The sequence below is a fragment of the Hypomesus transpacificus genome, chromosome 5 (genome assembly GCF_021917145.1).
Source record: "Hypomesus transpacificus isolate Combined female chromosome 5, fHypTra1, whole genome shotgun sequence".
NCBI lineage: Eukaryota > Metazoa > Chordata > Actinopteri > Osmeriformes > Osmeridae > Hypomesus > Hypomesus transpacificus.
This window is the reverse complement of record NC_061064.1, coordinates 3447066-3460115: the sequence shown is the minus strand read 5'-3', so window position 1 is coordinate 3460115 and position 13050 is coordinate 3447066. Positions and strand designations below refer to the sequence as shown.

The window sequence follows — 13050 nt, the reverse complement described above, 5'->3', positions numbered from 1 at the left end:
CCCTTAAGACCCTATGTCCAGCAAGGTGAAATATTGTGTAACAGTCCTGGCATTCTTCCCCACAGCAGTTATGCCCCCCCCATCTTAAATGAATTGCAGTCAACAGTTGTTGAAATATGGGAGAATTTGAGCCTAGTAATGAGAGAACAACCAAATCAAAATAGTCAGCAATGGAATGTTTACACAGTTTACATTCCCTCATATACCCTCAAATGTAATATATACTGTTACAACGTGCTAGAGAACTTAACATACCTGTGTTGCGCAGTTTTTTTACTAGCTACATATTGTAGTTAGAACAGTTGCATGATTTTATAGGAGCTTTCCTTCAGCACCTGTTTGACCAGAGCGTGCGCGCCTACGAACCAACGCCAGTCCGTGCGCATGCCCGCTATCCGAATGCGAATGCGGTGGTAAATTCTACAAGGAGAAATCCTACTGACCTACCCTGCCGGGGTTTTGTAAAAACACTGCTATTAAAAGAGATAGAACTAGAATCATACTTGATTAGGTGTTTCGACAACAAATACAGGATTATGAAACAGAGCGTACACAAAGTGGTAAGTGGGTTTCATTTCTCTGGTCCCTGATTTTGCCCTAAAAGTCAACGAGAATCATGACGATTTGGCTGCAGTTTTGTGCTTTCCCTCCGTCTGCCTTAAAATGGCGGAGAGGCCGTTACAGCAACCTAGGCGACACAAGGTTGGAAAACTGATTGTTTTGTTATTACGTTGTCTTCTCTTGGCTAATGTTCTAATTTTTTAACTAATATAATCAACAAATATTATGAAAATGTGATTGTTACATTTTAGTTTCCTTAGGTAGTTAGCTAACAGGTAGCTAGCAACGATTCAAACTTTGGTAGCTAGTGCTACTGTAGCCTGTCTAGGCCTGCACGTTTTGGAGACCGAGTTTTGCCAATTTTGTGAGGGTGGGTAGCGTTCTGATGCAAGTCCACAGGCGGCGCACTAAATATTGAATCATGTCATCATATTGAATCTGACTATCTGTGAACTTATTACCATCTAGTTTGACTAGTTGGTTTGTTAGATTACTGGATGAGTGGTTTAGTATTTCATCTTTACCAGCGTCTGTACGTATCGTTTCGTACTACAGCCTTAACTATTGCTAATGTTTTGTTGGCTGAATGCAATTTTCAACGTGTCATTCCATGTTGGCAAATAAGGATCTACCTTCCATGTTTTGTCTGTGTTTAATATCTGTCCGTTTTTTTGTGAAATTTCCAAGGGCTCCTTAGAAGCACTCAATCTTGGCTGCACTTTGCTTGTTTGGACCACATATTTTAAAAACGAGTGAACTCTGTCTTGCATGACCGCTCCGTCTAGAGCATTTTACTGGCTTAATGGTTGCAAAATTGTAATCATTTCAAGGTTCAGCAGTTGGTAAGCTTGTGTCCTGTGATGTTTTTGCAAGTTACATTTTGAAATTTAATTAGAGTGGAACATACAACCCCATGTTTTTCTATGATTTAGCCGTTTCCATGGCTGACGTTGGCTAGCTAGCAAGCTAGAAAGGGCGTTGCTGGTACTTCTTCAACCTTGTCTTCTAGCCCTCAGTCAGTGACAGTACAGTAGCTAGCTGTTAGTTGTTGCAAGCTTTCGCTTATTTTGTTAACGCAGCTCGCATACCAGTACCTACCTAACTAACCTACAGTTATTAATTGATGGCTAGCTAGCTAGGCTAACATTCTAACGTTCACAGATGATAACGTGGTTATTTGGTCAACATGTAGCTGTCTAGCTAACTTTCCTGCTTGCTATTTTTTATTCGCCGCGTTTTCCCATCACACAACGCGTCTATTATTTGATCACAAGTCGTTTATCGGTGTCAGTCATCTCTTGTTTAACAATGTTACACATTGCTAGTTAGCAAGCTACAAAATAACCTGATCGGTAGCTGGCTTGCTGGCTGTCATTATGGTGTAAGAGGGAGGACATGAGATCTACACAAACAACAAAGATTGATGGCCCTGTTCGTGGAAGCGCCTTCAGGTCGTGATCGCCCGAACAGTCAACTGTTGTCAGTAGGTCAGCAGTTTAAGGCTGGTTAGTTACCATGCAGGCCAACAACACAATGTCTTTGTGTGTGTTTTGTAAAGGTTAGTTTTTCATCTTCTACTACAAAACAGCATAGGTCCAACAAGATATTACTTGATCTTAAGTCTATAAAGCACCTATTGAAAATGGATGACCTTGCGCACACGACACACTTAATACAAATAGATATGGGTCATCTTGCATCATTCAAAAAAGGCATGTGATCGATATTCCACGAACGTATGGATGTAGGCAGCAATAATGCTGTGTTTTGTGAGGCTTTAGTTTTCAGTGCCTCTGCATCCCTAAGGATGATGAAATGGCAGTCTGCAGGTAGGTGATCAATGTAACCTTTGCCACCTACCTTTTGATTTGGCACATATTAGTATTTGTGTAGTGATGGTTCATGTCTGTATGGGCGTGGAGCAGTACATCACTCTCCTATGAGGGCCTACAGTTAGCATTTCTCCTTGTCAGAGCATAGTGTTTTCATGTTGGAGTTATGTTCAACTCAACTGTTTGTGCTGGTAAACTGCCTTCTAATGAAGAGTGTAGTAGAAATGCATTAGAATGCTGGCTCTGCAGTGTAGAGGATTTTATTCAGGGTTCTTTGTGACTGGAAAGGGGCTTAACTAAACACTTCTCCAGAACATTTCTCAATGTAAAACCTTACTCCCAGGAGACATCAAATGAGCTGTCCTTTATTGTACCTAATCTGCAATTGTGATTAATTTGAGTTTGTAAGGCAGGGCAGTACTACTTATTTGTAACAGGTCTGAATGACTTGGCTAGGTATTGTTCATTTGGTTAAGGCTGAGCCTTGCGTAGGCATAGCTGCACATAGTACTTCTAGATAAGGGAGCTGGACTTTGAACACCTATTGCCCGATTACCAATTTATAGTCCTCTGACTTTGTAGCCTAGGTCACTGGTTCAGTTTTGTAGAACTTTGTAAAATGACAAATACACGCACGTGTGAGCTCCTGCCATGGCCGCCGTGCCTCATGCAGGCCAGGGGTAGAGCTGCCTGGCTCAGCCTGTGTGGTTACATCATAGCTGCCAGGCAAGGCTGATGTAGTTAGCAGGCCATTTCCGAGCCATGCTAAACAGCAACGGTCCAATGATGGCCATCCGCCATTCTGCTGCTGTTCATGTCGGCCCCCAGATCATCATCGGTCAGAGGGGACAAGGGGGGGAGGATTGTAAGACTAAAAGGACCTGGCCCATGGGATATTGGGTTCACTGGGATACTGTTCAAATGTAAACCGTAGGCTTTTTGGACTCAACATTTTGAATTTTTCAATAGACTGTTGTCAGAATGTTTCGTAGTATGATACTGAACCTTAGAGAGAAAGATTTAGATTGAAAACCATAGTGTACTGTTAGGGGCTGACTGACAGACAAACAGATTCAGATAGACAGTCAGCAGCCGTTTTTTTCCTCCTTATGAAGGTCCTCTCTGTCCTGAGGTTAATCCTGTTAGCTGCCGTCAAGCCCCTTCCTCATTGCACTGTCAGCTGTCTGGGAGACTAACTAGTTGTCTATCTAACACACATACTCTAGACTCTTGGTGGTCTGGTCACTAAGCCGCTTAGTGCCCCTGTGGCTTCAGGTGGTGGCAGTTTTTAAGGCTCAGGAAATGGTTTGGAGAGAGAATTGCCAAAGCTGTATATGACTGCACTGACTTATTTTTCAGTTTTAGTCTCACACATTGCATTGCAACATATGGACCTGTGAACCACAGATGTGTGTGAGATGTGATAGATGATGTCAACCTAATTAAATCACTCCTGTTTCTTTTCTGTTTTTCCCTTTTTCATCCCGCCCTTCCTTCTTTATCCCTCCCTTATCTAACTGCCTAGCAGATGATGGGTAGATGTCAGTGCTGAGTGTCTGTGGGGATCGGCTTTGAATTCTGTAATTAGAAGAGGCAAGACTCCTGAGTGACAAGCCTGCGCACCCGCCTCTTTCTTGTGGCACACCTTTGCCACCTTTGGTTCTCTGTGGGCGGACTGAAGGAAGAGAGACCCCCCCTCCGCACGCTCCAGACACCTGCCCTGCCCGGTCTCACCCAGCCTCCCCCAGAGGGAGAGAGAAGCCTCTACAGCCATCATGGTTCTCTCTCAGAGACAACGAGACGAACTGTGAGTATACATACCCCTACGTTAATAAGATTAACTTGATTAACTTGCTTACTGCAGCTTACTTAGTGTAGTTATGCCAACAAGGATCTTTATGCTTGAACAAATATAGTCTAGCAAAAGGGGCTTAAGTCAAGTTTGTTTACATGTACGGTGCACATCATCGATGGAGGGCGCTTCTGTAATGGGGCGTGTGTGGTGCGCTCACCTGTGAACATGAGCGTGGAGAACGTGGCCATGCACACGCCTGGGGGTGCTTCATGGGGCGGCTCGTTAGAGTGAATATTTCATAACCCTCATGACTGGAGAGACAGGAGGGGGAGGGGAGAAGGAAGGGAGGAACTGAAAGGGGGTGATGTGTGGATTCTTTCTGGCCAGCCATGCATAGATGCAAGCTCTTATAAAAACCCTGAGAGTGTGGTGTGGTTTATTATTTTGATAGCTATCTTTAGAGCGTCAATCATTACCCCTGTTTCCTTAATCAGGGCAAGAGTGTTTCTTGTGCACATGTAGAATCCCTTCAGAATGCAGACTACTTATGAGGTATCTGACCTAGAGATAATCTGAATGATGATGATGTGCTGATGTCTCAGCTAGTCTATTGGCAGGCTTTAGCAGAGCAGGGTCTCTCGTGTCCAGCCCCCTCTGCTACCGTAGCAGGGAGCGGGCTGATGGCGTGCATCTGTAAAGCTCTGGATGCTTCGCAGACAGGAAATAGTCTGGTGAACCATTCTACTCTATGTGTAGTAGGCTGTGCCAAAGCTGACCTAATGCACAAAGTAACAGGCACACTGCTGAACCACAGACCAGTAATCTCAAAACTCGTACACGCACACACACACATACTCCCTCTCAGACAGGTTACAAGGATCTGGCTGCCAGTCTAGTGGTGCTGATGTCACAACCTAAATTTAGAGCGGCTACTCGTAAAATATTAACACTCCTATCGGGGACAGAAAACTGTACTACTTATTTATATAACGGTTTGCATGCGGGTGGCTCCCGAGCTCTCCTCTAAATTTAAGCGCTAAATCCATGTTAGCTGTTGACTGGTTTCCACAGCAACCAAAAACACACACTTTCTCTGGGATTCAGTTTTGGGCGTTTTCCTAGAGCGTCATCGGTTCTCTGGGTTTTGGCTCCCTGCTGACATTTTAAGGTGGAACACCAACTCTCACTGCAGCACACCATCTGCTAGACGGGGTGTGGTCCTCTCTTTAAGGTGGAACAAAGATTTTTAAGGCAGAATCAATGCATCTATAAATTGTTGACGATTATGCCCTGGTCTTTCTCGCTCCGTTGTCAGAAACCGAGCGATAGCAGACTACCTCCGCTCCAATGGGTACGAGGAGGCGTACTCCACTTTCAAGAAGGAGGCAGAGTTAGATGTGGTAAGACCATGCCAGGCTTGGGACAAACCGATAACATGGCATGGATTCAACTTTCCAATTTCCCCCATCATCAACACCCAGAATCGTTTGCTTAGCTTTTCTCTTTGCCCCTCAGAATGAAGAGGGAGACAAGAAGTACGCCGGACTTCTGGAAAAGAAATGGACCTCGGTCATCAGATTACAGAAGAAGGTAGGTTAACTCTGAATGAGCAGACTGTAGTGATGCACATACGGGGATCTACAAACTATACACTTATACTGCACTGTGGCGGATTTCCCTTCTAAAGGGGATTATAGCTTCTTTTTTTTATGCAGTAATGTAGACCATGACATATCTTTTAGGTTTTAGATTCAGTTTTTTAACGAAGGGGCCAGTTTGCTCATCGCTCAGCAAAAATGAAGCCCCTGAGTGTTTTGCACATGCTCTGTATGTGATCCCCCTGCTCTGCAGTGTGAGTGCACTGGAGCATCTGCAGTACAGCCACCAAAAATGACTCCACTCCTTTCACTGCCCTCTCTTTCAACCTAATTCTCCCTCTCCCCACTCCAAATCCCCCCTCCCCCTCCCTATCTACCACCACGGCCGGCCCCCTCCTCTCCAGGTGATGGAGCTGGAGTCGAAGCTGAACGAGGCCAAGGAGGAGATGACTCACGGGGGTCCGGTGGCCCAGAAGCGGGATCCCAAGGAGTGGATCCCCCGCCCCCCGGAGAGATACGCCCTGAGTGGCCATCGCTCGCCCGTCACGCGTGTCATCTTCCACCCAGTCTTCTCTGTCATGGTCACGGCCTCTGAAGACGCCACCATCAAGGTCTGTGTCTGTGTGTGTGTGTGTCTCTGTTTGTGTGTGTCTGTGTCTCTGTGTGTGTGAGTGTGTGTGTGTGTCTGTTTGAGGAAACATCCTTGTTTGTCAGGCTTTTCTTTGCATTTCAAAGATGTGCTGCAGATCTAAAGCCTCCTTCCCTCTCTTCCTGTCGTTAGCCTTCTTCCTCTCCCTACCCCCTCCCTCCTCTCTGTTCTGCTGTGTCACTGACTATCTACGTGGACATGGGGTGATGCACTGGTTGTTAAGGGCAACGCTGGCTCTGTTCTCGGAGCATGGAGCGATGCTCCCAGGGAAATCTTTTGATCTCTCTTCTCTCTCATCTCTCGCTTCTCTCAAAGAAATGGGAAACGGTAGGAGAATAATTGCTGCCAATTGAAAAGAAAGAACTGAGTGTGTGTGTGTGTGTTTTGCTGGATCGTAGGTGTGGGACTATGAGGCTGGGGACTTTGAGCGCACCCTGAAGGGCCACACAGACTCTGTGCAGGACATCTCCTTCGACCAGACAGGCAAGCTGCTGGCTTCCTGCTCAGCTGACATGACCATCAAGCTGTGGGACTTCCAAGGCTTTGAGTGCGTCCGCACTATGCATGGTAAGGGAGCAGGGATTTCACCTTTGTTACTCCTAAACGCTTGACAGAAAGAACTGTTAAAGAACATGTCACCGAGACTCACACGGGTTTAAGTCAGTTGAATTGTCCCTGGTGAAAGCCAGACAACATGCCTCTTTACTCACACGGTGCAGTGCTGGATACATATATTATTAAAGAAACTGTGTGTTTTTCCAGAAGGCTGGAGAAGCTTGTTTGTAGTCTGACACACAAAGTTGGCCCTGGTCTTTGAAATACGACAATATCCTCACGATGCTGAGAGTCGCTGACGTCTCTCCTGCCTCCTGTAGGTCACGACCACAATGTGTCATCTGTAGCCATCATGCCCAATGGGGACCACATAGTCTCCGCCTCCCGAGACAAGACCATCAAGATGTGGGAGGTGGCCACTGGGTGAGTGAAGTGGACCTGCTGTAGCAGAAACGACCCTGATCTGTAAACTCAGGACCTGGCAAGAGGCTGGTAGTGTTAGGTATTGTTTATGGACAAGACCTCTAGTCTCTGGTCGTGCGGTCTCATCCTTGCTCTACACTGGTCCTTCCTCCAGGTATTGCGTGAAGACGTTTACGGGCCACAGAGAGTGGGTGCGCATGGTTCGGCCCAACCAGGACGGTTCTCTGATCGCCAGCTGCTCCAACGACCAGACGGTGCGCGTGTGGGTGACGGCCTCCAAGGAGTGCAAGGCGGAGCTGCGAGAGCACGAGCACGTGGTGGAGTGCATCGCCTGGGCCCCTGACAGCGCCCACCCCACCATCCTGGAGGCCACTGGCTCCGAGGTACATTTACATTTTAGTCATTTAGCAGACGCTCTTATCCAGAGCGACTTACAAGTAAGTACAGGGACGTTCCCCCGAGGCAAGTACAGTGAAGTGCCTTGCCCAGGGACACGTCGTCATTTTGGCACGGCCGGGAATCGAACCAGCAACTTTCTGATTGGTAGCCGATTCCCTAACCGCTCAGCCATCTGATCAGACCTAGAGTGCACCCATTATTCTTCTGCTGATATAATCTTTTTAAAAGTTTTTTTCCTCTTGGGGCAAAGATCTTGCAAGTATTTCAGTATCAATCTTATTGCTTTGTTTCCAAAGTGCCACTGGCCATGTAGGTTTGATTACAAGTGTGTGTTGTGGCCTTTAGTGCTGCAGTAACTCTAGATGGATAGATATTAACAAGCCTGTCTGTGCTGCAGAGTAAGAAGAGTGGGAAGCCTGGCCCATTCCTGCTCTCCGGCTCCAGGGATAAAACCATTAAGATGTGGGACATCAGCACTGGCATGTGCCTTATGACTCTGGTAAGTCTTGTCTGTGTTTGTGTGAGAGAGAGAGAGTGAGCAATGTCTGCATGTCTCAGTTTCTGGTGTGTGTGTGACCTGTGTGTTCTCCCCTAGGTGGGTCATGATAACTGGGTGCGTGGTGTGGTGGTCCACCCAGGAGGCAGGTTCATAGTGAGCTGTGCTGATGACAAGACCCTGAGGATCTGGGACTACAAGAACAGACGCTGCATGAAGACCCTGTGTGCCCACGAACACTTTGTTACCTCTCTGGGTAAGACTGCCTGCACCCCTTGTGTTGTTCTGCGCCCCCAGAGGAGACTTGTGTTTCTAAAAAGCATACACAGCTGTTCTGCCAAAGCCCATGCTAGTCAGTTTGTCGTCCAAGGTCATATTCTCTTCATCCAGGGTAACCTCTTCTTTTTTTTTTTCCCGCATCTCTTCCAGATTTCCACCGGTCTGCTCCCTATGTGGTGACGGGCAGCGTTGATCAGACAGTTAAAGTCTGGGAGTGTCGCTGAGCCAGCATGCGACCCTTTAGCAGCCCCTACTACCCCTCCCCGACCAACCCTTTCCCTCCTGCCCGCTGCCCCCCCCTCCCCCCTCCTGACACACCCACCCAAGCCCCACGTCACGCACTTGATACCATGATTAAACTGGCTCTGTCCCTCTCCTACCTTGTCAAGCCCTGTTAAGATAACTATTGTCCTTTTATGTAAATTATTCTGGATGTAGAGTACGCTTAATAAATGTTACACACTCTCACATACACACACACACACACACACACACACTCAAGAAAATAAGTATTCCTTGCATGATGAATCCAAAAGAAGAAAAAAAAAAACACTTGTATACTGTTCAATTTGCCTAATTTGCATACTGTTGTCATGACGTTCCATGGGGGTCAAAGGTTACATTTTCCTGGCACAGATGAATGCTGGGTAACTTAACACGGTGCACGAAAATGGATCACTTCCCTGGCTTTAGGGTATAGTTTGGCTTTATTGGATTAGTTTCCTCACCTCCAATGTTGTGGTATGTTGCCACCTGTAACGAAGAGAGAGCGATGGTAAAGGAGAGCTCTGATGTGTGTGAAGTGGGTAGAGGAAGACTAATGAACGAGGGCAAAGATGATTGGCGATGCGGATGTATTCCAGTAGTGATAAAAGGATGAGAAAGGCTGTGAAATTGGTGGGCATGACCATGAGAGTGTGTTGTTTTGTTTGTTTGTATATAACGACAGGAGAAGCCCTCCACCTCTTTCCCCTGCGACTGGTGGTGTAAGGAAGGGGAGGCAGGGGAGATGGGAGGGCTTAGATGCAAAGCTTCTTTCCCCACATTGTTCATACTCTTCATCTTTCATTGACTTTAGTCCATACTCACATGACCTTAAAGATCCCTATGCTGCAGAGAGCACACAGACACGCATATGAACAGACTAGTCTCTCTTTACACACACACACACACACCAACACACATCAACACACACTGGTGTACGTGTGCAATGCCCCTGAGAACCCAGTGCCCTCTCGCTCGCTGTCTGCCTTGTTAACCCACCGAAGGCTCCCTGTGCTCTGGGACGTCAATCTGCTTTCTGTGGTCTCACTGCTCTCTGAAAACACACACACACTTGCAGATGCACATTCATACGCACAGTAAAATTGTGTATCAATATATCTGGATGTCATTGTTTGCAACATAAAAAAAAAAAAATCTGTACATATATAATGGTTTTTGGTCTCCTGTGTGTTTTTTGTGTGTCTTTTGCCCTCAATGTTCTCCTAAGACAGTCACAAATAAACCCAGAATGACTGACAACACATTTCATAGGTAAACCAGACCAAGAAGGCTTTGCATGTGAATCAGTGTTTGATATTATCGGGCCCAGGCACCCTGCACCCACCTTCCTGCCCCCCCTGGGCTGTGACCCTGGGTCGGAAGTGGTCACTCAGGACATGAATCAAGCCTATGATTGATGGAGTGGGAGATGGCTCACATTCTATCTTGCCATCATAGCCAGTTCATCTGGGGTGAGGGGGAGGAATGTGTTTCTATTATCTGTAGAGACCCAACACCATGTCCTTCCTAGCAATGTCCTGCCTAGATCTCCCTGTGTGTTAAGTGGCTCACCCTACAAAACCTACAAAAGACAGGAAGAATTGAGGTGTTCCTAAAAACTTAAAGAACTCTAGCTTGTTCTTGCTGGCACACACAGGACAACACTAGCTCACACCCACAGCTATCCCTGGCTCCTAGAACATGCATTGTATCCTGGCAACGAGTTGCCACGAGAGCAAGTACGTTAGAAGCCCAGTCCTGTGGCCTATAAAATGACAGAGAGGGAGCTGTGTGAGAGCATGAGACACAGTGGGGCGTGGGGAGAGCGTATGCAGTTCTGCAGTATATGCAGATACGAGAGGGGAAGGAGGGAGTAAAAGACAAGACTACCAGATCTTCCTGACTGTTTCCAAGCTGATGCACCAGAGCAGAAGAATTGGCCTACTTCCTCTAGCTGACACTCCCAAACACTCCACACACTTTCTCTTATACATGGAAGCCGAGCAAAACATTTCCACTCAGGATCATGGGTTCAATTATTTCTTTCTGTGTCGTAAAAGGTGTGTGGATGGGGTTGATAGAGATGTGCAAAGGAAGGTAAAAGTATCAACGACCACATACACATGCAACTTGAAAACTTAAAAGAACAGTTCACACAATTATCTCAATAGTTTCTTCATGAAAAGGCTGTACAAAGGTAAAGAGAATCTGCTGCAGCTGACTCAGGATTATTTGGTGTGACTAATCACTTTTATAAAGGCGTGTATCCAAAGCTTTTATATATGGTGTACTACTGGCCTTTGCAGAGAAATGAGATGACAAAGAAGAGACTATCGCTCTCTAGTGTTAGTATGTGTTATTACAGTTTGATCCATAACATTCATGTTAAAGGTTACATTTCCATAGTATTTTACAGATACACATAACCTTGTCAATGAATACAACTGGGGAATGTGTTTATTCGTGGTTAAATAAGTTGAGAAGAGCATGCTAATACCTCAAAAAGTTTACATTTCAAGTATTTGGTCTACATTATCATCACCCTCCTTACATTTACTTAATACATCTGATTTCCCGTTATTCATTTCTTTGTTTTGCCCTTCAGAATTCCCCCTCACTGTCCAATCCTCTTTTGCTTTCTCTTTCCCCCCTGTTCATGTGAAATGGTTCTGCATTTCAGTTTCTAAAATATAGTCTCCTCTTTACTTTCTCTTTATCTGCCTGTGATGCAGCAGTTCTAACTGGGTCACTGTGTGTGAGTGTAGGAGTGTGTGTGCAGGAGTGTGTGTGTGTGTGTGGGGCGGGCGGGCGGGGGGGTTGGCATACCGATGGCCATGTGCTTACTGAGCTTTTAAGCAAAACACCCCCACCCTTTTATTTGGCACTCAGCTTTTATTCTATCTTAGCTGGTGTGAGGGGACCTTCCTTCACTCTCTGTGAGGAGGAGACACATTCACACCCACATCAGAGGGGGCGGAATAGTGAATGACAAGGAAAGAGAAGGAAAAGCCACTGTATTGGTAGAATTCATCATATGATCTTGGTTTATCTGCACATTGTATCTGGTGCAACTGCACATGCTTACAGTACATACATACATTCACATACATACATACATCTATCCGTGTGTGGGTGTGTGTGTGTGTGCATGTGTGCGCGCACACTGCACGGTTTGATATAAGAAGACGTAGTTGTGAGAGGCTATTTTGATTGGACCAGAGAGTCAGACTCTGTGACGAGAGCAGAGGGTATTCCACTGGGATCTGTCCAATCAAAGACTGTTACCATGCAGCAACACACAGACACACACACCTACAGTGTATCCATATCCATTGTGATTTGGGTGACATAAGCCATCCAGACACACACACACTCCATCTCGATTGCTCTCTCTCTCTCTCTCTCTCTCTCTCTCTCTCTCTCTCTCTCTCTCTCTCTCTTTTCTCTCTCTCTCTCTCTCTCTCTCTCTCTCTCTCTCTCTCTCTCTCTCTCCCCCTCTCTCTCTTTCACACACACACACACACAAACAAACAGTAATATACATCTTCATTGTGATTTTAGTGACATAAAACTGCTTCAGACACACACACTTAATCTCCCGATTTCTCGCACTCTGGTCCAAACAAACACACACACACAAGCACATGCACGCCCACAGACAGAAGCATTGTGTCAACATTTTCAAAGAATAAATGTCCTAGTATTGATACGCACAAAATATGTTCGTGTTTGCAGTGGTTTATGACAAACAACTCCCGCTTACCAGTTTGATTGACAGGTCTGGTCCCGAGACAGCAGGGTGGCTGGTCACGCTCTCGCCATGCAAATGAGCCGCGCTCAGGCCGAGCGGGTGCCCATGTGGACAGGCACCATGCCTTGTTGTTCTGAACGCTCATTGGACAGTTTGGTTCGACATGCTTTAATGCGCTGCGGTCCAGGGACGGCAGAAGAAACCGGAAAACGGATCAGCATCGAACACACGGACCGGATCTTTCCTTCGGTAGCCGAATAACACCGGGCACAGTTTGAGTCTTATCTGTGTGTATTAATAATAAGATGGACGCTAATAGTGAATCAACTTTTTGAGCTTCCACAAGCAAGGAGAACACCTAGATAAAAACCTAATCCTAGCTGATTCCAGTCAGTGTTTTGGGCAAGGTTGTAGTAACAGGGCGGGTTAGCGCGTGGGGGGCGGGTCT

At 46.2% G+C, this 13050-nt stretch overlaps 1 protein-coding gene across 2 annotated transcripts; it reads left to right on the top strand.

Annotated features, from left to right (window-relative positions):
* Window positions 1–372: 372 nt before the first annotated feature.
* On the top strand, window positions 373–10018 carry LOC124468033 (lissencephaly-1 homolog B). Of its 2 annotated transcripts, none has more exons than XM_047020593.1 (11): window positions 373–560; window positions 3922–4200; window positions 5504–5588; window positions 5704–5778; window positions 6191–6397; window positions 6834–7002; window positions 7311–7413; window positions 7568–7796; window positions 8210–8311; window positions 8408–8564; window positions 8738–10018. In XM_047020593.1, the coding sequence occupies exons 2-11, from the start codon at window positions 4169–4171 to the stop codon at window positions 8809–8811; spliced, it is 1233 nt and encodes a 410-aa protein (XP_046876549.1). In that variant the 5' UTR covers window positions 373–560; window positions 3922–4168; the 3' UTR covers window positions 8812–10018. The 2 variants fall into 2 exon arrangements, with proteins under 2 accessions (XP_046876549.1, XP_046876548.1); XM_047020592.1 differs by having other exon boundaries at window positions 3919–4200.
* The last annotated feature ends 3032 nt before the right edge of the window (window positions 10019–13050 follow it).

What these genes read in the sequence shown, in the direction of transcription:
- LOC124468033 (XM_047020593.1), top strand. Translation starts at nt 4,169, where the DNA reads ATGGTTCTCTCTCAGAGACAACGAGACGAACT. An exon ending in ATGTGGGAGGTGGCCACTGG is followed by an intron (nt 7,414 to 7,567) that starts GTGAGTGAAGTG and finishes TCCTTCCTCCAG; the next exon opens with GTATTGCGTGAAGACGTTTA. An exon ending in GCATGTGCCTTATGACTCTG is followed by an intron (nt 8,312 to 8,407) that starts GTAAGTCTTGTC and finishes GTTCTCCCCTAG; the next exon opens with GTGGGTCATGATAACTGGGT.